Source organism: Carassius auratus, chromosome 18 (assembly GCF_003368295.1).
Source record: "Carassius auratus strain Wakin chromosome 18, ASM336829v1, whole genome shotgun sequence".
Taxonomy (NCBI): Eukaryota; Metazoa; Chordata; class Actinopteri; order Cypriniformes; family Cyprinidae; genus Carassius; species Carassius auratus.
Genome location: NC_039260.1, coordinates 15335476 through 15363237, shown reverse-complemented (window position 1 = coordinate 15363237; position 27762 = coordinate 15335476). Strand labels below are relative to the sequence as shown.

Below are 27762 nucleotides of genomic sequence, written 5' to 3'. Positions count from 1 at the left end.
CAAGGACTGTTTGTGTCAGGGGCCAGTGTTGCAAAGCCCCAAGTTTGATCTTTCTTTCACAGTGCAAAAGGATGCATCAGGAGTAGGTCTAGGAGCCGTCCTGTTGCAAGGTGACAGCGAAAGTCGAAGGCCGGTGCAGTTTATTAGTCGGAAATTGTTCCCCCGTGAAGTGAGGTATTCTAATGTGGAGAAAGAGGCACTGGCTATCAAGTGGGCATTAGATTATTTGAAGTATTACCTCATTGGTAAAGACTTTACATTAGAGACTGATCATCGCGCCTTGTGGATCCACAGGATGAAAGACAGCAATGCCCGCATTACCCACTGTTTCCTTTCGCTGCAACCTTTTAAATTTCAAGTCAAATATAGGGCTGGAGCTCAGAGTGTTGTAGCTGATTTTTTGTCCCATCCCTATGATGAGTGACAGGCTTAAGGGGTGGGGTGTGTGATGACGGATGCTAGGGTGACCTCATCACTACTGCGATAGCAGCAGCATGTGGAGTCTGTATAAACAACTGTTTCATGTATCTTTACATTTGCTATTAATGTTTGAGTAATTCATGTGACTGTTGTAGTTTATTAGGTTTAAAATGTAAGTGTTTGCTCTGGTTCATTATGCTTTAATATTTATTTACAGTTATCTGCACATTGCAAACAGCCTCCTTGCACACAATGTACTTACCATATCCTGGTCCGGTGACTCCTCAAAGGAGGAGGCGGGACTACAGCTTCCCTTTTTCTTGTGTTGGGTCAAACCATTTCTACTTATACAGAGGGTATAAGGGTGAAGTTTAAGGGTTTAAACGGTTGAATGATCTTGTGTCTGCTTCAAAGGTTTTGGGCATTGATGCCCCTGCAGTTGGTATGGGATTCGATGTAATGAGCCGGTCTTAGGCTATATAAGCCAGTCTAAACTGAACCTTGGGGAGAGAGGTGAGGGCATACTGCTTAACGTGTCTATGTAGATTTTGCTGCCTGTAGCAATTTGTTTTCTTTGGCCGTTTATATACCAAAGTTGGCACTGGTTTAAGTGTCTATTTGTTTTGTAAGTTTTGGGGTTATTTTGTACATTTGTTTGCATCTTTTTCTTTCACCTTAATATGTACACCCCTACTTCTCCACTGGCATTTAGTAAAAGTCCTCTTTGGATGACATCTGGGTTCTGAGCCTATCTACCACCTCCTCTCGATCACTCCAGGACATGTTATGACAATATTATTATAAAAATGGGAGAAAATGTAAAGGGTGGTTTGGTGATTTTGGTGCTTCTAAAGGCAGAGAGAGAGAGAGAGATCGCTTTTTTTGGCTCACGCTTTTCTTTTCGTAATTTTACAAGTTGCAAGTTATAAAAAACACAAGCAGTGTTTGATCACAGCCGGGTGTTCTCCGAGTCCGATGACTCATTATCAAACAGGTATTACACACAATGTTAAACAGAACCGGGACCCGAGGTAATAGATTCGGACCCGAGCCGGACCCGGCTGATCATTTAAAATATAGACCCTAACCCGTACGGGTTCCGGGTCGACAGGTCTTGGGTGCACTGTGAAGACCTCTAGCTTGAGCACAAGCAAATTTTCAACTTTATTGAAAACCCCTTCCATGTGGATGTGTCATCTCTCACTCCATCTATCACTCTGCTCTGCCCTACTCTGTGCTGCTCTAGAAAGTGAAATGGTAGAGTTGCATACAAAAGACAATTTCAAACTGGAACTCAGATCAGGTGTTTCGTTACTTATGTAGTTTGGTGTCTGAAGAAGATTTTACCACTTTGAAGCCTCTTGTGAAAAAAGTTATGTCCTTCTTTGTGAGCATACACACTTGTGAGTCAACATTCTCAACCATGAACACCATAAAGAGGAAACAGAGAAACCGCCTCACCAATGAACATCTTGAATGCCTCAAAGGATTGCAACAACAAGATACAAATACATTTATTAATTTACATTTATTCATTTAGCAGACGCTTTTAACCAAAGCAACTTACAAATGAGGACAATGGAAGCAATCAAAAACAACAAAAAGAGCAATGATATATAAATGTTTATATATATATATATATGCAATCAAAATTATTCCACCCCCTTGACCTGCAAGACATTTTGCTGCTGAGAACAACATTTTAGGAAATCAATTAAACAAAGGCATCAGTAAAGTATTAGAAAGAGTTGATTCATACACTTTGAGTGATTCTGAAAATGGAACATTGATAAATCATGATAAAATTCAAATTGGCTCTAAACATGCATGTTCAAAATTATATTTGTGGAGAATCTTTTCTTCTTTAATATCACCAATAAACGCTGTCTGTAAGTGTTTAGAAGCTTCTGTCATCTCTCTACTATAGTCTTGGCCCATTCCTCACCTGAAAAAGCTTCCAGATCACTGATAATCTTTGGTTTTCACATTGCCACTGCTTTCCTCAAATTCAACCAGATATTTGCAATGAGAATTAAGCCTGGAGACTGAACAGGTCACTCAAGTACATTCTATGACTGATCCCTGAACCAAACAGTAGTATATTTGAATGTGTACTTTGGGATGACTGTCCTGCAGGAAAGTCCATTGATCATCAGCTTCAGTCTTTGCACCAAAGGCATCACAATTCTTGTCAAAATGGCCTGATACTTCAAAGAATCCATGATGTCCTTCATACAGTCATGATTTCCACTTCCTTCTACAGTAAAGAAACGCCATAAAAGGACTGATCCACCTGCAAGTTTGACGATGGAGATGGTGTTCTTCTGCTTATGAGCTATGCCTTTTTTGCAGCAGACATACCGCTGATCCACAGGTCCAAAAAGTTCCAGTTTGGTCACATCACCCCATAAAACATTACTCCAAAGCACCACAGGTCTACACAATTGAATTTTATCAAGTTCAAGTTGGCTTTTTGTTCTTCTTGATCAAGAGTGGTATTCTGCAAGATGTCTCAACATGAAGCCCATTCTTGTCTAGTGTTCTTCTTACACAATTCATTGAAATGGTTTTCCTCCTTTCATCGGGTAATCTTGCAAGTCTTTGGTTATACATTGCAGGTTTTTCTCAGTTGCTCTGATTAAACATTTGCACGGGCTAACTGCATGTGTAACAGCTCAAACTAATTCTGTTTTTAAAAGAGTCTCTAAAGGCTTAATTGTGTTTTGAGACTGTTTTATTCGCCACCATGCAAATAAGTGATTTAAAAACAGCATTGTTGAATAGGGTTTGAATAATTATGACATAGCAGTATTATTAAAAAATCTTATAACTCAAAAATATTACATTATATATTGACTATCACTTTTAATATGCCAGTGAACTGTTATAGATGCAATTTTTATATTATCCTGGATCTTCAGAAAAGCTTGTATTTGTAAAGTACTGCAGTCTCTGAGGGGTTGAGTAATTTTGATTGCAACTGTATACACACACACACACACACACACACACACACACACACACACACATATATATATATATATATATACAGTACAGACCAAATGTTTGGTCACACCTTCTCATTCAAAGAGTTTTATTTTCATGACTATGAAAATTGTAGATTCACACTGAAGGCATCAAAACTATGAATTAACACATGTGGAATTATATATGGAATTATATACATAACAAAAAAGTGTGAAAGAACTGAAAATGTCATATTCTAGGTTCTTCAAAGTAGCCACCTTTTTCTTTCATTACGGCTTTGCACACTTTTGGCATTCTCTTGATGAGCTTCAAGAGGTAGTCACCTGAAATGGTCTTCCAACAGTCTTGAAGGAGTTCCCCGAGAGATGCTTAGCACTTGTTGGCCCTTTTGCCTTCTGTCTGCGGTCCAGCTCACCCCTAAACCATCTCGATTGGGTTCAGGTCCGGTGACTGTGGAGGCCAGGTCATCTGGTGCAGCACCCCATCACTCTCCTTCTTGATCAAATAGCCCTTGATGCTTTCAGTGTGACTCTACAATTTTCACAGTCATAAAAAAAAAAGAAAACTCTTTGAATGAGAAGAGAATGTTTGAATTGTTCCAAAAATACTCCTTCCGGTTTGTCACAAGTTTCGGAAAGTTTTTTTCGAGTATGGCTCTGTGTGACGTTAGATGGAGCGGAATTTCCTTATATGGGTCTTAAGGGTCTTCTGCCGGAAGAGCGCGCGCTCCCGTATAGCAGAGCAATGAGAGGCTGAGCACAGACATTCACTGATCAGAGCGAGAGCATCGCGAAAAGTCACAAAAGAAGTGTGTTTTTGGTTGCCAGGGCAAGACAACCCTGCACAGATTACCAAAAAAAAAAACAGCATTAAGGGACCAGTGGATGGAGTTTATTTTTACAGAGCATCAACGGAGTTGTGCAAGTGTTTTTCAAGATTAACAGGATATTGAGTAAAAACGAGCATTTTTATAATATGTTTTTAATTTATTAAATACAATTGTTTCAGACCCACTTTATATTAAGTGGCCTTAACTACTATGTATTTACATTTTAATTAATAATTTAGTACAATGTACTTATTGTGTACATACATGTTTTTACATTGTACTTATATTTAAAAAACCCAACACTCCTTAGCCTTTCCCCTTTCCCCTACCCCTCCGTTTTGCGCGTTCGCGTGAAGGGGTAGGGGTGTCTCGATTCTCTTTTGGTTGGAGGGGAAGGGGTAAGGGGAAGGGCCAGATAGCCCTTCAAATGAAGGGGTATGAATTATCTCGGCAACATGACTGCTACAGCGAACAAAACGTTTTTTTTTTAGCATAAATAAAGATTTTAACGAAAAGTAATCATTTGTTTTATGTTATATGCAATTGTGAGTTCATATTACTGGTCATGTTACTGTAAGAAATGTTTGCAAAAAAAAAAAATCGCTAATATTTGCTAATGTCATATAATTACAGACTGCATGATAGTGCCACAGCATATGTCTGATCAGGGCGATTACTGCCGTAGACATTGATGGGGGCAAGTCCCCCCAATAATAACAAATCGCTTAGCCATTTTCTCAAATATTGCCTATTTGAGAGAGAGAGAGAGAGAGAGAGAGAGAGAGAAATGGAAGTTGCGTGTATTCGCGTCTGTGCATTTATCTTTTTTGAGTGAGTTTACTTAAAAACAGCGATTGTATCCTCTCGTCGCTGGAAAATATAATGTAGTGATTCAGTATTCAAACTGTATTTAATAAAAGTCGTGGGGCAGCATTGACAAGTTTATTTTCTCCTGGATGTGTGAGCTGCGCAATTTCCGATGTGTGTGTCAGTAAGCAGCTCATTAATACAGAACGATAATTAAAGGCTCTAATGCACACCAGTATATGTCTGTGTTGTAAGAGCTAGACGACGAATGATGGCATGTGACGTTATGGTAGTGGTGCCCAATCTTTAGGGGAATATTTTCTCCCCTACCCCTTGACACTCTGTTTCAAGGGACAAGGGGAAGGGGTAGGCAAAGGGGTATAAATTAGAATTGGGATTGGGCCTTGTTAGGATGTACCGGCCGCCTGGTGTAAATAAGATAATAGGGAACAAATTGCACAGTTCAGAGTGATTTTAATCCCCAGGGTGCAAAAATAGTTCTCCAGAGTGCGCAATGTAGCAATAGTCAAAAACAAAGCAAAAAAGAGCAAAACAAAAAGTTATTTACAATATACCAACAAATGTAAATTTGGACTATGCCAATATCTAGGCCCAAAAATACAGGTGTAATTCAGCCTCTCCATACAACCCACCTCTCCCCTGAAATGGCTGCCTTTTAAAGCTTTGGCTCCTCCTATATTTGGAACATACCATGTTAAGGGGGGGAATTCTATAATTTACAATCAGGTGATAAGATAAAACCATAATAACATCATTATAGTTTGGCTTTACAACATACATCACCTATATCTATAACAGTTTAAAATGCTCAAAGACAATAAAGATATGACTTACAAGGAGACACTTACATACATGGTGTTCTCCCTCCCATATGAGGTCAAAACCGGATGGAGAAATCTGCCATGAGCAAATGTTAGCTTAAATATAGCTACTTCCCATGTGGACAAGTTTGCCAAAGTGAGGAATGCAACAGAAGGTATGTCTAGCTGTTTGAAATGTATTGAAGTTACCTTGATAATTAAATTAAATGAAATAAACACTTATGTAAAGTATTCTGGTCTTCTTTTCTTGTGCTGAACACTAAACATTTAAACAAATAACATTTAACAGACAAAAACAAAACTAACTACTTGAGGTGAAAACTGGGATGTCACAACACCAAAATTAGCGCTACACACATACAACTATACAAGGATGGTATATTTTTGCCGGCATTTAGTTTGTATGTGTAATGGTGGAAAATGTTTGTTGTGTGCACATGCCCATACTCAATCCCTTCACAATAAAAGTCCTAGGTCACAGTCAGTCTGTGACAGGCCTAAAGCTGTATAACAACCTCCTTCCTCCTAGGAATGGATTTCTCTAGATTTTGGAGTGGTTCTGTGGAATTTTTTTCCTATTCAACCAGTAGAGCATTTATGAGGTCAGGCACTGATGTTGGACGAGAAGGTCTGGCTCGTAATCTCAGAGGTAAGTTGGCTCTTCATATATTTACTATTGTGTTAATAAAGGTGATTATCTGAACATGCTAATCCTGAACTTTGCTAATTAAACATCATTTGATGGCGTTGAGGTCAGGGCTCAAGTTCTTCAACAACAAACCCATTCAACCATGTCTTTATGGACCTGGATTTGTGTGCTGGGACAGAGTCATGATGAAATAGGAAAAGGCATTTTCCAAAATGTATTGGTATGTTAAAGCATTAAGATTTCCCTTCTGGAAGTAAGAGGCCTAGCCTAACCCCTGAAGAACAGCCCCATGCCAATATTCATCCTCCACCAAACTATACAGTTTGAACAGTGCAGTCAGGAAGGTAACATTTTAATGGCATCTTCCAAACCCTAGACTCATTCATCAGACTGCCAAACAGAGAAGTGTGATTCATCACTCCACGTAACACATTTCCACTGCTCCAGAGTGGCAGCATGCTTTACATCAGAGGTCTCCAACATGTCGCTCGCAAACTACCAGTAGCTCATGGCCAAGACATATTCTTCATCCAATCAGAGTGAGATAATATAGACAGATGTCCAACCCCCACTATTACAAATAAATGATCTGTTTAGACATATCGGCCGTGAGGTTATTTTAATAATGTAGTTTAGTATTTTAATTATCATTATACTTGTATTCAGTATAAATTTGTAAACCCATGTTTGCTCAGTGTTAAGCAAAGTTAGTCAGAGTCCCATTTAGGTGCAACACATTTTTATTTCAATGTTTATGCAGACAAAATGTTCATAGCGCTCCAACATAAAACTGATTTCAGTGTGTGTATCAGTAGTTTTTGAACATTTCTAGAACATTTTAACATGTATAATACCATGTTATACCATGTATAACAGTTTGGATTGATTAATTATTTAAGAAATTTAGGTATTGTATAACATGGGTAGCTCTTGTCCACTTTCATATTGAAAAAGTAGGTCTCAAATGAAAAAAAAGGTTAGAGACTCCTGCTTTACTCCAATCCATGAGATGCTTGGCATTTTACTTGATGTGAGACTGAAAGATGAAACGATTAATTGATAGCATTCTATTATTACAGTACCATGCTTGAATTTACATGAAAACTAAAATTTCCCAGCAGATGCCCAAGCTCAAGCAGACTGCAAATGTGGCCAGAGCAATAAACTGCAATGCCCATAATGTAAGATGCCTAAGACAGTGCAGCAGGAAGACAGGTAGGACAGCTAATTTGCCCTTGCAGACACTAAGATAAATATGCCGGAATTCAAATAAGTTTAAAATAAAGAGGACATTTATAATATAACACAACCAAGAAACACATGACATCATGATAAAAAAAAATTATCTTTTTACTACTTTAATTACTTTAATAAAAATTATCTTTTTATTACTTTAATTAGAGTGTGCCTGCAAGGTGCCTCCAAGGCTAATACATATATCAAAATGATGTTAGTGGAGGAAGAAAGTCAGATCAACGCCAGTCCACATATTCATAATTCACAATCTATGAACCTTTAATACATAGGCATAAATCAAAGTAGCATCAGTTATTAATTAATTTAACTGTCCTTGTCTGTTTACATTTACAATAGAATTGTCCCAATACTGGAACAGTGAACTGCATGTGTGAATGGTTAGACCATGCCTATACAAGCCAGCAAAGCAATTCTTAGCAAAACAGCAGTCAATCATGTCAATGTGTCTGAATAAGAGCCTCTGCCTGTCTCAGTGTGCATTGTGTTAATGACACTACACATTCAGTGTGGAAATACACATAAATGGCTTGTTTGTGTGTTGTAATGAAAATAATCTACATAATAATTTGTCCATTTGTAGGGATTGTCTACGCATTAACACTATTGTAATGTTAATTGAATGGCTTCCTTTCCATGGTTCTATTGTAACTGGATAAATCTGTTTTGGAAAGCATGCAGTAAATTTATTTTCTGTTAAACTCATCAGCTCCATTAACACTCAACATGAATAATCCTTTCACTTCAGCACAGTCCAGCTCCTGCAGAGCAGTGCATATCTATGCTTTATGATTTACCCAGGTAAACATTAAATAAATCCGAGATAAAGCCAATGCAGCTATCTTTTAGTGATTCAAATACTTAATAATAACCATTCAGGTTGCTGTGGTGGAGAAAATGTAGTTTAATGTTATAAGCAATTCAGAAGTGCCAGAAGAAAAACAATCATCAGTAGTACTGGTTTTAGAATTTATTTTTGTTACACTCAAATTAATGTGTAGATATGTCAACAGACTCACAGTATCGGTCTAAACATTACAAAGTCAAACATTTGTACATGTGATGTGATCTAGAAAAAACCCAACACATGGTGAAATTTTACCTTTTTTAGGTTTTGATACCATATGAAAGCTAAGTTCAAGCCCTTTACAAAACTCTTTTCATTTTGTCCGTATGTTATGTTATCCAAGTTATGGCTATCTAAAGTTGGAATTTGAGAAAAACGGGTTTAAACTGAGATGGGTTTCACTTTCACTTCTACTTAACAATCGATGTCTGTCAGGAGTGCTATACTGCATCATTACACAAACAGACTAACATTACCCTGAAGAGGACAGTTTTCAGTTACAGGACAGCTGAAATAAGTTGGTTTAATCAACTCTAAATTGACTGACTCTGAGTTAAGCTCGTGCACCACAACTTTAAAAAAACATTATCAATGGAGCGCCGATATTACGATTCACCATGGCAACAGCTCCCGCCAAAAAGCTGTCTGCATACTTCAGACTCAATACAAATGTAATTCTTCTCAGTGTTATAATATCACAGGTGAAATATCACCCGTTGGATGTGGCGCTGGGACATTTTCAGGAAATTCAAAAAATGGGTCATATGTAAAAAAAATTTTCAAAATTAGGATTTCATTCAATTATCATTAAGAATGATAATTGAATGAAATCCTAATTTTGAATTTTTTTTTTACATATGACCCATTTTTTGAATTTCCTGAAAATGTCCCAGCGCCACATCCAACGGGTTTTTCCAGATCGCATCACACACACACACACACACACACACACACACACACACATATATATATTGTGGATGAATCATTCACAGTAAGATGCATATTCCTGTGAATGTGCTTCTAATTCATTAGCCAATATAGGTAAATAACTAGAATAATAGTGGTTGTGTCTACTATTAGGTTAAAAATTTGGTGGATAATATGCATTGACAATAGATTTAGGGCAAATATTACTTTCATGCAAACCTTCCTGTAACACATATGACTCACATATTTAACTGTAAGCACCGTATATAGTAAGAGCAATAAAAATGTATTGTACTTACAGTGAAGCTGAGAAAATTCGTTATTATTATAATAATTCTATTATTATGATTTAGATATCAAAAATGAAGATACAGAAGAAAAAAAAATTATATATATATATATATATATATATATATATATATATATATATATATATATTTTAAAGGTGCCATAGAATGCATTGATACAATATTTTAAAATTGTTCTCAGATGTCCCCAGAGTGTGTATATTAAGTTTTAGTCTCAAAATACCCCACAGATACTTTTTTGTAGCTTGTTGAAGTTGGCACTTTTAGGGTATGAGCCAAAACGCGCGGTTATTTGTGTTTGTCCCCTTTAAATGAAAATGAGCTGCTGCTCCAGCCTCCCTTATTAGACGAGTGCGGAACCGAAGCTACGGTTTAACTGGTCGTGACCATGTTACCGACTACACTTGTTTCCAAATGCAATTTTTTAACTACCGCATTGCTATTTACGAGCATTCTGGTAGGACATGAATGCAGCATCAGTGAAAACAGGCAGAGACAATGGTAGCTTTAGCAACATTAGCCTTATGTTGGTATTGATCCCTCTTTCAGAAGCAATCTTTGCACAACTCCAGCGCTGAACTGACCCTCGTTTGTGAGGCAGTTCGGTGTAAAATGTTAGCACAAATGTATAGGACTTTTCAATTTTTTTCCCGGGACATTTCCTTCGAAAATGAAAGTTAACCACCGTGTTGTCAATGGTCTATGGAGACTCCTATGTTCACTGGTTCATCCCAACACACAACACTTTTAATGGCTCTTTGGCATTGACATTGTTTCTCCAGCAGCTACAGCAAGAGAACAGTAATGGCGGACCACTGTTTCTCACTCAGGGCAGTGTATATGCTAATAGGGCAGATAGCGTCACAGGTGGGCGGGACTTTCACTAGTTTCACTTTTTAGTAACTTTCACTTTAGTTTTTTATAACATCTTTATAAAAAACTAAAATGATCTGATATTTGTATGGGCGTCTGCAATGACATACACAATATGATATAATTTCCTGTAATTGTAGTTTTCTTGTTACCTGACAACAAAATGGAGTAACTCCCCTTAAATCTCTTATGTCTGTTAAATGTGTGTGATCTTACCTGTCTGGGTGTCCTTTCTGATTTACTCCTGCACCACTCCCAGTCAGACAGCTCGATTTTACGACACTCCTCATGGGACAGCCTCCTCTCAGGACCATCGAATACAGATGAGTTGTCGAGGTGAAGATCCTCACAAACGCAGGTAGAGACATGAGGGGAGACACTGCATGGTCCGTCTCTTTCTGTGGAGCTCTGAGGCTGGCTGTCTGCTCTCTCTTCAAGCAGCAGCTCGCTGTGGAGGGAGCTGTCCTCCACTGCCGTGGTGCTGAACTTACCGATCTGACCACTGTCCAGCACTGCCACTCTGCTCTCAGAGAAATCGCAGCTGTATAAACTGTTAAAAGATGGTTTCTCAAAGGAAGGTGTCTTGATGTGGGAGATCTTGTAAATGTCATAGCCTTGCTGGAATGAGAGGTTGAATTCAAATTTCCTTTTTTTAGCTGCAAAGAACACATAAATAGTAATGTGGCAATGTGGAAAGCTATTTAGATTTTATTTCTCACACACATATAAATAAGTTATTTCTGGAAGACATATACAAAAACATACCATTTATAAAACATTTTAAATGGATTGTTTAAAATAAACCACCAGGTTATTTCAATAAACCTATATAAAAATCCATAAAAACAAAACAGTCTACATGAGGCTAATGGGGTTATTTATCAGTGTACAAACCGTTGGAAACCTCTGATCCTAAGCTTTGACGGCAGTTGATGAAGCAGCCACACGGCAGATGGATCCAGCGCTCAGAAAGCATGAACACAGGAGTGACCGCCGCTGAGAGCAAGGTCAGGAAAAAACAGAGAGTCTCCAAGGACGAGCTGTGCATATCAACAGCATGACTCACCAGGATTTGGGTCTGCAAGGGCAACATTGCCAGTAAAAAGTATTTATGAAAATTATTTCAGGATGTTTCAACAGGCCAAATAATAATAAAACAGAAAAATGAAATTTAAAGAAACATTTACAATGGCAGGATATACCGAAAGGTCAGTCTATATCATTGCCTTCAATGAAGTTGAACAGAAAATATATCTATGAATATAGTCGAAGAACACATTTTAGACTGCTGCACTTTCTGTGGTTTCTAAGATTTCAAAAACTAATAAACCTAACGAAAAGCACAAGGTTCTCTTTCAAAAAGGCCAGTTCTCTGAGGAACTTACATCATGAAGCTCCTGCTTGCAGTCTAAAAGCAGTCAACAGTTTCCCCAGTCACCCACTGTAAGGGCACAGCAAAGGCTTTGAGGCACTTGAAATATTAAATTCCTTGACTTCATAGGAAGAACTCCCATCCAGAGTATTCTTCCAGTGTAGCAGTCTAAAGTAGAAATTTTGGTGTGATCGCTTTTGGACCAGTAACTGATATGGGATTGGATCTATTTTTTTTATATATATTCTTCACTTTTTCGCACAATAATCAATGATCATTAGACTACAACATTAATCCATAACATTCATTATGAGCATACTGAAAAACTAAATATTGCAAACTTGACTATCATCAGTGGTTGTTGATCTTTTTTCCTAAATGAGGTCTGCATTTTCTTTTAGACAGTGTAACAATAATTAATAGCTCAGTGTTACAAATAAATTATTTTTCAAGTGGAAAGTAATTGTTTTTATATATCTCACCATCATTGGCATCCACAGAATAATTCGTGCCATGGCCAGAATCATCGAGAAGCGCTTCTGAGAGAAAAACACAGGGGAATGTCGTGAACTATGAGCTTCATCTTTCTGGAAATGACCGGTTGCTGGAGAGTATGAGAACGAATACGTCTCCGTTTTGTTCTTAAAACTGTCAGGGTTTGAGTTGAATTCGTTGTAAGCTCCCAAACTTTTCTCCAAGCTATCCCGTGACAGAGAGGGGATCTCACACAGTGGAGCCGACCCGGCAATTTCAAAATAGCTCGGGTAAATTGTTCTCAGGGCCTCCGTGGAGCACATGAGCTGGTATATGAGAGGAATAGAGCAAACTACCAGCCCACAGAAACACAGTGAGTAAATGGCGAACAGCAGTAGCACGTACAGGCTGTCGTTCTCCGGGAGACAGCCGAGAGAAGCGGGGGCGAAGCGACCCCAGCCACACACGGGCAGTACGCTGACCGCGAGACTCACAGTCCACACCGCCACCACAGCCACAAACACCCCGAGAGGTCGGTTAGCCGTCTGATACACTCCAAAGCGTTTTGTCACGTAAAAAGTGTAGGCAACTATGAGACAGGCTTTCATATTGCTTGACAACCCTTGAAAAACGTAAAGGAGACCAGAAAGAGTGCACATTGCGCCCGACCGGTTCGCATCTCCGCTCCTCCATTGCAAGATCATGAAGAGCGTGAGCGGAACGACGCTGATCAGGTCGTCTATTGATAAAGAAGCCACTATCAGACAAAGGGAAGACTTGCTTCTCATCCTGAGCAGCGACATAAGCGAGTACAAACCTCCCAAGCAAGTTACAGTGGCGATGGCGAAGGATAAACCAAAGATAAGCTGCCAGTTGCCCTCGACCGCTTCCACGTCCTCATATTGGTTGGTTTTGTTGGACAAAGGTGAGGCATGTGTCGCCGACATTTTCCCTCGGTCTAACTTTCACGACCTCACTCGTCTCATTCCCTCTCAGAGGAACCGGCGATCAGACCGAACGCATGGAAGTTTCCTCCAGCTACAGCGTTCCACAAAATGTAATAGTTCTCCATCCGTTGGTCTTTACGCACTTGTGTTCAACAAACGTAGTGCATAATATAACAATTTTCCATTCAGCCTGCTACTTGTACGACGGTGGCATTGTGGTTTCTTCTCCGAGCATGTGTGAATAGATGTGTCGCGCGCTTAGGTTTCTTCAGTATGAATGAGCTCTTAGATGGGTGATGTTATACAGGGGTGGAGCCACCTTCATCTGTCACTGCTGGACGAGGAACATGCGTTTTGTGTAAAAGACTAATACTGTAGGCTTTGGCTATATTACATTTGTTAGGTACCACAATAAATGATCATAGACCGGGAGAGCCACAAATTATTCAAATCCTATGCAGCCTACAGAATACTCATATGCATGTATCATACAGTATTTCAGCATTAGGGGATGCCACTGTGATATCTGTGCGTTTTTTAAACGTATAGTAACAGTGCCCCAAATCTACTTTTCATTATATATATATATATATATATATATATATATATATATATATATATATATATATATATATATATATATATATATATATATATATGTATGTATAAAACCACCATAAAATTACACATCCAATTAGGCCTTTCATTAAGTAGTGACACCATGTAATAATAATAAAAAATAATAATGATGATGATGATAATATGCATACAAGATAAAAAAAAAATTGCAAGAAACATAAATATTTTGATTAAATGTAGCAAAATGTAAAGTGCCAGGGAGGGATCTCTGGGCTAGTCCTTTTATTGGTTTGCATTGCCTTGCTTTTTGCATCCTAATTTATTTGCATCTAAATTTAGATCTACATGTTCTGAATGCCAAAATGTATAAAATGTATTTTAGACTTAATGTGGTTAAATATAATACAATGTTTCACCATAGTAAGGTATAAACCACATATTTAAATAGTTTTTCCCCCAGTTAAAACAACTAATGCTTTTCAGTGAAAATTGTGATCTAAATTACTGATATTTCCAAATTAGCTATGACAACATTTCTAACTTACCTGTTAACAGAATTCAATTTCTGTGATTCTGAGATAATTCAAGGCAAATAAATAAAATAGGATACAGTTTGGAGTGTCCAATAAGTTGCACTCTTAGGATAAGTTCTGTAAATAAAAAATGCTGCTACTGATCCAAAATGTCTCCTTAGGGAAATGTATATGCACTGTTTATCATACATCAGTCTTTTGCTGTATTGTTTACATAATGGTAGCTATGAATTAGCTGTGTAGACCTGTGTTAGGTTTCAATAGTTCAGGAGACTAATTACATATTTCATTAGTATAATAATAAATATGCAGCTACTATAATACAAAAATATCTTTAAAAACATTGGAAAATCAGTGATTTAATGTCTGTCAGTCTCACAGAATTAAGATAAACAGTATACAATATTAGTAAGTTAGTTAGACAACTCTCAAAACATGCCTTGCCCATGTTATTTAAAAACACCCATATTCAAAATGTTTTTATATGAATGAATGAATGAATGTCTATGAGTCAAACAGATATCAAAATCTTAATTTTGATCACCTTTCACCTTCAATATACAAGCTTAGACATCCACTTTCTATTTGTCCTTGAAGCAAATAATCACCGTATTGTTTTCAAAACAGACTCCTATATCCAACCTTAATCAATTTAAGGGGGCAGTGAGAGAACTAAGCATAATACATTCCTTCCTAAAGCTGAATTTATCCACTGAATGTTTTGTTATTTCATCTGCAATTAATGTAATACAATAATTGAAGCAAATGCCAGTCTGCATATGTGAAACAGTATGTATTGTAATATGATTAAAGTCAGTCTCATGACCTCTACAGGCAGACCACAGACACAGCTGGATTAAGAGGAAGAATTGATCAGCAGCTTCACTTAGAAAGCTTGCTTACATTGACTGGATTTATTATTATTATTATTATTATTATTATTATTATTATTCTGCATGAGATTGTACCAGGGTATGTTCGTAATCTAACCTTGGTGAAAAAGAATGGGGAAAAGTTTCTTTAAATGGCCAGTATTGTTTATTATTGTATAAAGCAAGGAAGAGAGAGATATTTAATTAATTAGATGTTGTCATGAAATATCTACAGTAGTTCATTATTATTGAATTTTACATATAATTCAATCAAAGCATGTAGACATCAGATTGACATGTAATGTGTTTGGTCAGGTTATGTATTCAAGGGTGAACAGCGTTGTGTGTGTAAGCATGGCCTTGTCCTCTGTTACTGACATGCTCAAGGCTAAAGCTCGAGTAATGTGTTTTTTCAGCATTCAAGTAAGAAAAAACGGATCATTTCATATTATTTGGAAGTTTACTTTTATTAATTTAATATAATTTTAAACATTATTTTGTTTAGATTATTTTGTGATATTTTTCACTGTTCCTGCAATTTCTTTTTAAAATGCTGTTGTTTTTATTTTGTTGTATGCCTGGAGATGTTTTATTTCAGTTAACATGTCACTCTCAACGTCATGTTGGTGATGACTGACGAATTGGGATCTCGCCGGAGAGACCAATCCACTTCTATTGTAACTACACAAGCCAATGAACATTGGCATGCAGATTTCACATCTGGCTGCCACAGCCTGCAGAGCAGGTATAAGAGGCAGCAGGTGCACCATCTTTAATTCCTCTTTTAGCTTCAGAGCTGAATTATTAGATTATTATTCTATTAGAGCAATCTCTAAAAGCAGACCATGAGTGATCCTGTCTTTTTAAAGATGTCTTATGCATTTCTGGGTGCGGTCGCTTTCTGGTGCCTCGGGCGTTGAGCACGCTAAACAAGCGTTCATGGATGGTGCATGTTCTATTTGTGGGGACATTACCACCTTGAAAGACTCTTGTTGTGTAAACGTGGCGGGGTCCCTCTGCCGTGATCCAGTGTTCATCCTGGCAACTGGGGCAGCACCTAGTCTGGTGGAGTCAGAGGTGATTTGAGGATCACTGTGATGGCTTCCCCAGAGGGAGTTTGTCACCCTTCAGGCACTCTGCAGCTTCGAAACTGTGTCCAACAGCTGCTACCACTCTGTGTCTGTGTTTCCCCTCAATGGCCTGAAAGTATTCGTCAGGGCTAACTGGCAGTGCTTACAGACCTTGTGGGAAGGCGGCTTCTGCCCTCCATGCCATGGCGCTACTGCAGGTCTATCAAGCCATTGCCCTGAGAGACCTGCATGAGGGTGGCCACGACCTGGCAGTTCTACATGAACTGTATGCTGTGACAGAACTTGCGCTTCGAGCAATGAAGGTGACCGTACAGTCTCTGGGTTGTGCAACGTCCACTCTAGTGGTCCAGGAGCGCCATCTCTGGCTGTGCCTGGCCGACATGAAGGAGCATGATAAAGTGCAGACTGCCCTTTTCGGCAATGCTGTCGAGAGCTTTGCCCAGCAGTTCTTGGCGGCACAGAAGCCGACTGAGGCAATCAAAAACATAATGCGCCAGAGTAAACCTTCTGCTTCTTACCCGGCTGCAGCCCCTCATCCTGCTCGTCACTATGATCAGCTGTCGCAGGCAGAAGGCGACCTAGAGATGGAGGACACTGCTCATCTGGAGATGGTGACGACACAACTCCCTCCTCCAGAGGAGGGCTGGGTGGAGAATCTTTGGTTGCATTTTATTTTTGTCCTGCCACTTGTCCAGCAGCCAGTGGAACAAGTGTAAACCTCAGCAAATGAGCGGTTTCCTCAGTCTCCGGGTCTCAAGATGAAGGGTCTCACTTCCATCATCCTCTTTCACCAGCGGGCAGAAGTGGGTCGCCCAAGTGCACCCCTCCTGCCCATTTGTGGAACCAGGTAAGGAGTCCCTGCTTCATGTCATCAAACACCGAAGGAGCCTGGCGTCAAACCAGGCTCCTTCATTTTCTCTTGCAGGAGGAGGAATCAGGTGAGTGTTACACTTCACATCCAGACTCCGCCCGCTGCCGTCACAGGCCAGGCCTTCATAGACACCAGGCATTGTCCCTGTGTTCCACCATGCTGCCCCACAGTGTGTACATCACTGGCCCTGTTGGTTCCTCTGGCACGGTCTCTTAGAACCTGGTTAGCTTTCCCCAGTCAGTCTCGGTGGCTACTGCGGACCATCAGACCAGGTTACATGATTCAGTTCGCCTGGCATCCCCCTAAGCTCAGGGGCATCTTGTTCACTCCAGTCAAGACTGCCGATACCCGTCGTGCATGTGGAAATTGCAGTCTTGTTGGCGAAGGATGCGATTAAGCCGGTCCCTCCAGCCGGTTGGGGTTGGGGGTTTTACAGCCCATACATCATTGTGCCCAAGAAAATCAGTTTGTTTTGAACCGTGCACTTCACAAGCTGCAGTTCAAGATGATGGGAAACAACTAACTTGTGCCAATGCAGAGAATCTGTAAAGATCTCTTTTCTCGGCATGGAATCAGATTCTGTCAGCCAGACAGCATGCCTCACCAAGGAACCTCCTCAGTCGGTGCTGACCTGCCTCAAGACTTTATCAGGCAGAGTGGCAGTCCAACTAAAATTCTTTCAGAGGCTCCTAGGGGCATATGGCTGCAGCTGCAATGGAAGTTTAGCTTTTTCTGCTCTCGAGTGCCCCTGAAACAGGTATGTTCATGAGATGGGTAGGGCTGTTGCAATAGTCGATAAATCAATTAATTGCACAATAAAAAAATTAGCTCGATAATATTTTCGGCCGCAATATTTTTTTTCTATTTTTATTTAAATAATGAAGCATGTCATGATGTGATGTGGGGTTAGTCTGGAGCGCAGCCTGTTGACAGCCTGTGGCAGGAAACACCCTCTCCGATGGTACAGATGTCCCGGGAATGAAGAGATAATGTCTTGCTAGAGTGACCAGCTTTGGGAAGCGCCTTTCAATTGCTCATGGATGTTTGCGTCGCAAGCGATACAGCATTGTACTTGCACAACTATTGAACTTCATTTTAATACCGTGTAACATATTTTGCAAGTAACCTTGTTGCCCTTTCCGTCGAAATTGGCCTTCTTTTTGCTCGCGTAATTTGGCTTCCTCAGCTAAGTATGTCTGTAGGCGTGTGGTTGCATGTGTCAATGTACCCAGTTAACACAAACACGCGCGCGCGTCTTTATCTCAGCGCTCATGCAGTTGTGCCCCTGAGGCGTCTGTCGTTGCTAAGCATCCATCAGCTGCGATATCCGTTACAACAAGGAAATTTCAGTAATGGATTTCCACCATCAAAAAACCCTTGCTGTAACTCTGCTACAAGATTTATTTACGTTTTCAAAAACAACAGGTATTTTCACCCTGAAGGAAGCTGATTGAGTCGGTTCTTTTCACATGACCTGGTGCGCTTGCATCATTCTGAAAAGCTGAGACATTTTTAATTCCCTTCATGGACCAGGTAGTGAACCTGTAAGCACTGCCTCTGGAGGAGGCAGACTCAGCCCTAACTTTGGTCTGTCCGGTATGTGCACTGCGACAGTACATGAAACCAGGTCCATCTCAAAAAATTAGCATATTGTGTTAAAAGTTCATTATTTTCCATAATGTAATGATAAAAATTAAACTTTCATATATTTTAGATTCATTGCACACCTACTGAAATATTTCAGGTCTTTTATTGTTTTAATACTGATGATTTTGGCATACAGCTCATGAAAACCCAAAATTCCTATCTCAAAAAATTATCATATTTCATCCGACCAATAAAAGAAAAGTGTTTTTAATACAAAGCAAGTCAACCTTCAAATAATTATGTTCAGTTATGCACTCAATACTTGGCCGGGAATCCTTTTGCAGAAATACCTGCTTCATTGCGGCGTGGCATGGAGGCAATCAGCCTGTGGCACTGCTGATGTGTTATGGAGGCCCAGGATGCTTTGATAGCGGCCTTAAGCTCATCCAGAGTGTTGGGTCTTGCGTCTCTCAACTTTCTCTTCACAATATCCCACGGATTCTTTATGGGGTTCAGGTCAGGAGAGTTGGCAGGCCAATTGAGCACGGTAATACCATGGTCAAACCATTTACCAGTGGTTTTGGCACTGTGAGCAGGTGCCAGGTCATGCTGAAAAACGAAATATTCATCTCCATAAAGCTTCTCAGCAGATGGAAGCATGAAGTGCTCCAAAATCTCCTGATAACTAGCTGCATTGACCCTGCCCTTGATAAAACACAGTGGACCAACACCAGCAGCTGACATGGCACCCCAGACCATCACTGACTGTGGGTACTTGACACTGGACTTCAGGCATTTTGGCATTTCCTTCTCCCCAGTCTTCCTCCAGACTCTGGCACCTTGATTTCCGAATGACATGCAAAATTTGCTTTCATCCGAAAAAAGTACTTTGGACCACTGAGCAACAGTCCAGTGCTGCTTCTCAGTAGCCCATTTCCTGCACACGCCTGTGCACGGTGGCTCTGGATGTTTCTACTCCAGACTCAGTCCACTGCTTCCGCAGGTCCCCACAACTTTTATCACAATATGCTAATTTTTTTAGAAGGACCTGTAGAAATCTCTATCTATAGCTTTAGGACCTCAGAACAACTCTTTGTCTGTTACGGAAGATAGCAAGGGGAAGACTGTCTCCAACCAGAGGATGGCCCACTGGCTAGTGGATGCCATCACCTTGGCCTACGAAGCACAAGGTGTACCCTGCCTGCTCAGGCTGCATGCTCACTCAACTAAGGGTGTTGCATTATCCTGGGTACTGGTGCCTTGCTAGCAGAAATTTGTAGAGCTGCGGGCTGGGTGACTCATAACATCTTCACTAGTTTCTATAACCTGACTGTCTAACTGGTTTATGGGTACTGGCACTCTGTTCAGAGTCGGCTTGCAGCGTCCTGGATGCCTAGTAGGACGCCAGAAAGTCCCCTCACTAGGCAGACCCTGTCTAGTCCTCCAGTACTCCGACCGCCTGATGTGGCAGAGCATCTGTCACCAGGCCTTTTAGCCAATGAATTTCTGAAATGTGAAGAGCAGACCACATTCTGCCAACTCTAAATGATGCAGCCATGAGCCATCTCATAGACTTCCATGTGCAGCAGGGCCCCTCAGAGTTACTCCATGTAAGTAAATGTCACTTAAAGCTGCTGTCGGTAACTTTTGATGCTCTAGCGGTTAATAAACAGAACTGCTTGCGTCTTGCGGAAGAACATCGTAGCCGGAACTACTTCTCTCAGTTTATGTCTATGAAGAATCACAAAGGTACTGGGTTACTCTGCCGCGGTACCCCCGAAGCAATCTAAAATAGTCTGAATATAAACTCTTATTATAGGTGCACCCTAGTGATTCAGGACAAGCTAAAAACACGGTTTGGAAAATGGATTCATGGTGTACTCACTTATTATATAAATTTTTCTACATTTTGAACACAAACAAAGTTACGGACCGCAGCTCTGATTGGTTGTTGCTGGGAGGAGCCAGAGGAGCTTGACTTTTTCACAGATTATCTGTCTCATATTCTACTGTCAGGACATAATGACATGTTTAACAAATATGTAAAAAATATATATTTACAATAGTTACCTACTGCAGCTTTAACCTCCTATTATATCCATGCTGTGGGGTGTGGCAGCCAGATGCGAAATCCTCATGCCAATGTCCATTGGCTCATTTAGTCTCTCTCCGGTGAGATCCCAATTTATCGGTCATCAATGACGTGACGTTCTCTTGGCTTATGTAGCATTCAAAAGGACCAAACAGAAGTTAGTGCCAGATATGCCTTTCATATTTTGTTATGTCTCAAATTTCAGGTGCAGCATTTCTTGGCTTTGTGAACATCATTTCAGAAAGGGTGCAACCTACTGTGGCTGTTTTTTATTTATTAACTTAGTTTTGCTAGAAACTGCATTAAAGTATATTTTAGTTTACCCGAATGGTTTGCGGTACATTCAGGAGTTTAAACTATAATTAATTTTTGTTTAATTGTAAGTAAGATTCAGTTAAGTGTCTGAGAACATTGCATTCAGATTGTACAGGGGCCTGTACCATGATGGTAGCTGAACAAATTCAGAGTTACAGGATTAGTTTTGAGTTGACAAAACCAAATCTCTCCAATCCGGCTTTGTTGGTACCATGATGCTGTTCATTAACTTTCTTCGTCAATTCAGGATTTGATCTTGAGTTTGTGGAGCGCATGCACATGAATGTGTGATATCACTGGCGAACAGCCAATCACGAGCCTTGCAACACAAAGCAAGTTTGATTTACTTCTCGCGAGAGACCCAGCGAGAATCAAAACTAAAGGTTAAAGGTTTTGCTAAAGGTTAAGAGATTGAAGAATATGACCAATTTAAATTTCATATGAAAAATAAAGGAGGACTAAGAAAATAAATGATCTTGTTCCATCAGTGTAGTCACAAGTGAAACTCGTTAACTTAGTTTATACATTTGAAAATATATGGTGATAGAGACTTGAACATTTAAGTTCAGATTTGTAATTTTTTAAATAGTTCAATCTTTTGATACTACAGCTTATTTATATCACATGATCTGTATACATTAATATTTATTAAAAATAATTTATAACTGTTAAACTAAAATTGTTTGTGTGTAAGAGATAAAAAATAATATGAATCACAATAATTATATAAATCATAAAATGATGTTATTATCATTAAAGCCAGACTTCTATTAGAGAGAATAAAGTATACTATGTGTCAAAAATTTGATTGATGAGGGTCATAAAAGCCATCTGTTCTGGACACCTGTTTGTACACCCCCTCCCCTCCCTGTACACCCCGGTGACCTAGATATGAACTTAAGACCCTAAGAAGGAATTTCGGTGAGGGAGGGGTAAAATGTGTTGGGATCTATGTGCTTTTTTGTTAAACTGTGGAAAGGGGATGAAATCATGAAAATGGTATAAGGGAAGTTTTTATTAAGGTTTTAAGTACACAGTGCATTTCAAGAAAAAAGGTTATAAACACATAGGAAATGGAAACGATGTAATGATTGTTTTCGTAGTTGGAAAAGTGTAAAACGTTGTTAAAGTTGTAACAAATAAAAAAGAAAAAAAAATAGGTTACTGGTTATCTAAAACAACTAAACAAGTCAAAACTATCAGATGTGTTTTCGTTAAAGGTGCCATATGCAGAAATTGAGGTAAAAATATCCATAACATGACCTACACGCATCAAAAGAATGAGAAGAAATAAGGGCGATGATGTCATTAAAAAAATGTCAAGTTATAGTGCTGCAGAGATATCAACCTTAATTAGCATTAGCATTACTAGCCCCGGCCCGGCAGGTGTTGTAATACCAGTTTCGGCCATGGGAGGGGGTATGCGGGCGACATAACCACCAGCCAACCCAAGTATAGGTCTCTGCAGGAAAGTAATGGGAGTTACGAGATCAAGGTGTTTTTACACCATGATACCTGATTAGTTGATGTAATAGTGACGTTAGGTTTAGGGGTGGGGTTGGGTAAGGGGGATCATTTAGATTGCATGATTCAGAAACACCCAGCAGTTTTAAAACATCCACATGGTGATAAACGCCCACTTTTACTCTGCAGAGACCTAAGTCTCAGCCAACCTGCAACGAATACACGAATAACTCGCAGGGCGTACCTGAACCTGATGTCAATCGTGTGGAAAGTACAGCCCACTACTTTCAGTTTAGAGAAGAGAGCGGAAGGATAGCTGAAGCCCTTGGCATCTGATAAGAATACCAGAGTAAACATCAGCACTGCTTTTAATCGCTGGAGACAACTGATGGACCTGAAAGAAATGAGGTTCGACTCAGAACTTGCAAGTTAGATGCTGTTAGTATTTCGCTAGAAGTTTGTTTTATATGTTTTTTTGTATTTGTTTTTGGGAAGCTATAACATAGAAATGTATCGAAGGCTGTTCGATAAACGTGCTAATGTTAGCGATGGCTAACCGTAGCTGCCTTTGATAATTAGCTAGCTATAACTTAACGTTACCCATTTTATTATATAGGGCTGTGAATGTCTTTACTCATGTACACCTCATCAGTAAAGACGCTCCTGTGTTCAGATCAGGATTGCCAGGTTTTCACAACAAATCCTGCCCAGTTGCTTCTCAAAACTAGCCCAATCTCGCTTCCAGAAGATTCCCCGATTAAACATTGCTTCCTGGGGTTAAAATATAGTTTTTTTAGCAGGGTTGCCTTGGTATAATTCGCATTTTAGGGGCTTAATATCACGTTATTTGTATTGGGGTCGCTGTGACCAGCGGACATGAAAAACAACCAACAAAACTTGTTGGCATTTACTACACAGCTGTAATTCACAGACAATCTACACAACATCGATGTTAAAATCGCTGGCGATTCTTTGTCGATTTTGAAAGCGATTTTGTGTTAGTTGTCGGTAGACTAAGGCTCTGTGCAGTTACTGCCGCTCCACCTGAACCAGTGTTGCCAAGTCTGCGGTTGTTTTTCATGTCCGCGGTTTGAAGCAATCCCAATACCAATAATGTGATATTTACCCCCTAAAATGCTAATTTTACCAGGGAAACCCTTCCCAAAAATTTATTTTTTAACCCCGGGAAGCTATTTTTATCGGGGAACCTCCCGGAAACGCGATTGGGCTAGTTTTGGACTAGTTTTAAGAAGCAACTGGGCAGGGTTTGTTGTGAAAACCTGGCAACCCTGATCTGAATGCACATGCTGGAGATATACTTCTAATTACAGGAGCATCTTTACTGATTAGAGGTGCATGAAAATCGCATTCGATTTTTTGCACAGCCCTATGTATCATAACTAACCTGCTCTGTCTAGTCTGTTGGTCTCCGTGTCCTCTTTGCTTCGTGGTTTTTCTTTGCCTGAAAAAATTGATGTGTGGCGTGAAAGCGTGTGAAAAGAGTCAATTTCGTGTGTCTCACGGTGAATGCTTGAGAGTTGGCACATTAGTTCTCAAGCAGAATAAAGGACAGGTTGATTATTGCTGTTTAGCGTTTGTATTAATCTATGATGTGTCCCTGTTTGCCTACAGGGACATAAAAAATAAATTAAAAGTGATACGTGGACCAAGGTGTCTGAGATTGTTCATTTTAAGTAAAGGATCACAACAATATTTAATGAGGTTATAACTCCTTGTGGTTAGTCTGCACGAGATCAACAAGCTTGTTTGCTTTGCGGCCGCTTTAAATACAAAATAAGCATTCGATCTACATTAGAGCATCTGAGCGCTCACAAATCTTTCTGCAGCGTCTTGAGCAGAGCGGCAAGATCGATTTTTGCACAGTTTTGAACGCACAGTTAGGCTTCGGCTATGGCTGTAGTGTTGTTGTGAAAGTAGGGGCGGAGCACAGAGACTATGCCGTTTCTCGTTTGTTACTCTAGAGTAGACCAATTCACTTTATTGAGGCATACTGCCCCCATCTGTTATGGAATGTGGAGTATGACTTGATTTTTTTTGCCAAACATTACAGATGGCATCTTTAAGCAACACGTGAAAAGATGTGAGAGCTTGTAAAAATTTAAAAAGATGTTTTGTTACCAGCTAGAAAAGAAAGCATTTAGCATTTGTACCTTACCTCAAACTGAAAAAGAAATGAATGTAAAGCGGCGATACAAACCAGAAAACTTGGTGTTTGTCACGATGTTATAAAAAGTTAAAAACAAAAGAAAAAAGATGGTAGGCATTACGCGGATCAAAAATAAAATCCATCAGACAAGATACTTCAAATCAAATCTATGTTGTACTTTACCACTAACTACAACTTTAAAAATCTAGACTATTACTGACAGAGAGTTAGACGAAAGAAAATAAGATCTCACAGCAAAGTGTCAAGGCATCTCCGTTGAGCGATCCTGACAGCATCGCAGACACACTTAGAATGAGGCTCGGGGGGAATGCTCCGGAAAAAAAACCACGCCTCCAGCGCTAGAGACTGCCCCCGCTGTAGGCGTGATAGCAGCGTCAAATAGATTTAAATGTTAAAATAATTAAACTAAGTAGTTTTTAATAAATAGACATCAGTCCTTAATTAGTGAAAACTTTAAATCCGTTTAAGATCAGTTTGTACTTTTTAAATGATGTAGCTTTATGCGATTTTTATTTACTTTTAGTCTTAAAAAATACAAAATAAAAAATAATAATAAAAAACAGCATTGAAAAAGCATTATTTGTTTTTAATGTATTAAGTTAATTACTCTAATCTACGACTAGTCTAAATTTAGACTATTGCCGTCGATATATCTTTTATTTTTGTCAAGCTTAATTTCTCAAGCTATGACAATTAACACACACACAAACACACTTTCCTTCTGTCCAGTTTGTAAGTTTGTGTCGCGTTATCTAGTAGATAAAACAGACATATGTAGTTAAAAGTAGTCAGTTTAACAATATGGCAGGAAAGAGATGTCATCTCAACATCGAAACGTGACCTTGCTGGGCATCTGGTGTCTGTGTGATTACTGGTACCTACATATCAGTTAGACATCAAACGCCTGTAAAAACATTGTTTTTGGGGTTGCAACTCAACTGTAATCTAATTAGTTTTCCGAGGTTCTGGTGTTGTAAATGGTGCGCTACAGGTCAGCTAAAGTTAAAAAAATTTTTATGTATTCACTGATCAAAGGGAGACAATTTAAACTTTATGGCTTAGGCCTGTGATCGTGAGGTTAGCTTAAAGTTCATTTACTGGTCAAATGGACGTGAAATCTTTTAACAAGTCAGACCATATAGGAATATGTAGTTTAATTCGAGTTAATTTAGTTTATTTTAGTTACATTTATAATTTTTATTAACCCCTAGATCTTTCAACCTCAACATAAATGTACAGAGAATGCAAACAAGTACACAAACACAACCACACAGACAGACACACACACACTTTCCTTCTGCCGAGCTTGTGTCGTGTTATCTAGTAAATAAGCCAGACATATGTAGTTAAAAGTAACCCCGTTTAACAATATAGCAGGAAAAGAAGTATCTGGTCTCAAATCGAAACGTGACAAACTTCGTAGTGATTCTTTAAATCCTGTTTATCAACTCTTTGAGATGCTTAATCATTGAAACATTTCTATAGTCACATCTTTATTTAACATTTTCTAAAATGAGATCTGGTTTATTTCTATATTAAGTGTAATTAAGTTGTATTCTTTCGTTGTCATATCTTTTACATTTTATTAAAATAGGTTCAACTGATTCAGGAAGATCACATTTAACACAAAGTCCAGACACATGTTTTTCCTCTTATAAATAATGACTGATTAAGTGCAATGTGTCCAATTCTATGGCGAGAGCATCCTTTCTACCCCCAAAATTCTCCTTTCATTAAATTTGATGTCTGACATTTTAATGTTTTTATCTGATCCACTACCTTCTATTCCTATATGTGCAGGTATCTATACAAAATAAATATTTGTTTTTGGTTGTATTCTGAACAAACTCTGTAAAATGAATCACAAATTGTCTTGTTGAAGATTCGCCACATTTTAAACTTGATAGTACTGAAAATGAGTCTGAACGTATGACTACTTTAGGTATATTAATGTGTTCAACCCACTGAAGAGCCAAAAAATATGACAATCATTTCTGTAGTATAAACAGACGGATGATTAGATGTTCTTTCTGGTATTCTATACCTACCCACTTGGAAAATATGTGTCCTGTTTCAGGATCTTTAGATACATCTATGTATATGAGTTACTTTAAAACTATATGCTCTTTATTTTTCATCTAAACAAAAGTCCTTGATATTTTATTTTATTTTAATAAGCCACTCACACTTACTTTAGTAGCCTAAATCATTGAATATGTATTTTAAAAGGTTGGATAATAATTAATAAGCAACATATCTTATATCTGATATAAACTAGGATGATATAATGATGTTGAGTAAACGTCTCGAATGAAGACGATGTTTAAAGCAATATTTTAATACCCAAATCCACAGAAATATTGATTTGTATGAACAAAGAGACCCACTAACACGAGAGCAAAAACTAGAAAATACAACGTATAAGGCCCTAAGCATAAGACCAAACCATTACAATTAGGATGGTGAAAACTGCTGTAAATAGATTCAAACAGAAAGAGCTAACAAAGTCATGGAAACATATCGTTCAAAGTGTAACGCTATGAAAAACATTGCGGTTTATATCTATTTATGTGTGTGTGTGCATGTGTGTGTGTGTGTGTGTGTGTGTGTGTGTGTATGTGTAAAGACCTCTA

The 27762-nt window shown here is 38.9% G+C and overlaps 1 protein-coding gene across 1 annotated transcript in view; it reads right to left on the bottom strand.

Moving 5' to 3' along the window:
- LOC113118536 (probable G-protein coupled receptor 149) overlaps window positions 1-13815 on the bottom strand; it is a 44015-nt gene extending 30200 nt beyond the window's left edge. Inside the window, exons 1-3 of the mRNA XM_026287780.1 lie at window positions 12599-13815; window positions 11639-11822; window positions 10961-11400 (exon numbers count right to left, since the gene is read on the bottom strand). Of these exons, the coding sequence (XP_026143565.1) occupies window positions 10961-11400; window positions 11639-11822; window positions 12599-13537 (1563 nt within the window). The 5' untranslated portion in view covers window positions 13538-13815. The remainder of the gene's footprint in view (window positions 1-10960; window positions 11401-11638; window positions 11823-12598) is intronic.
- Window positions 13816-27762: the final 13947 nt, after the last annotated feature.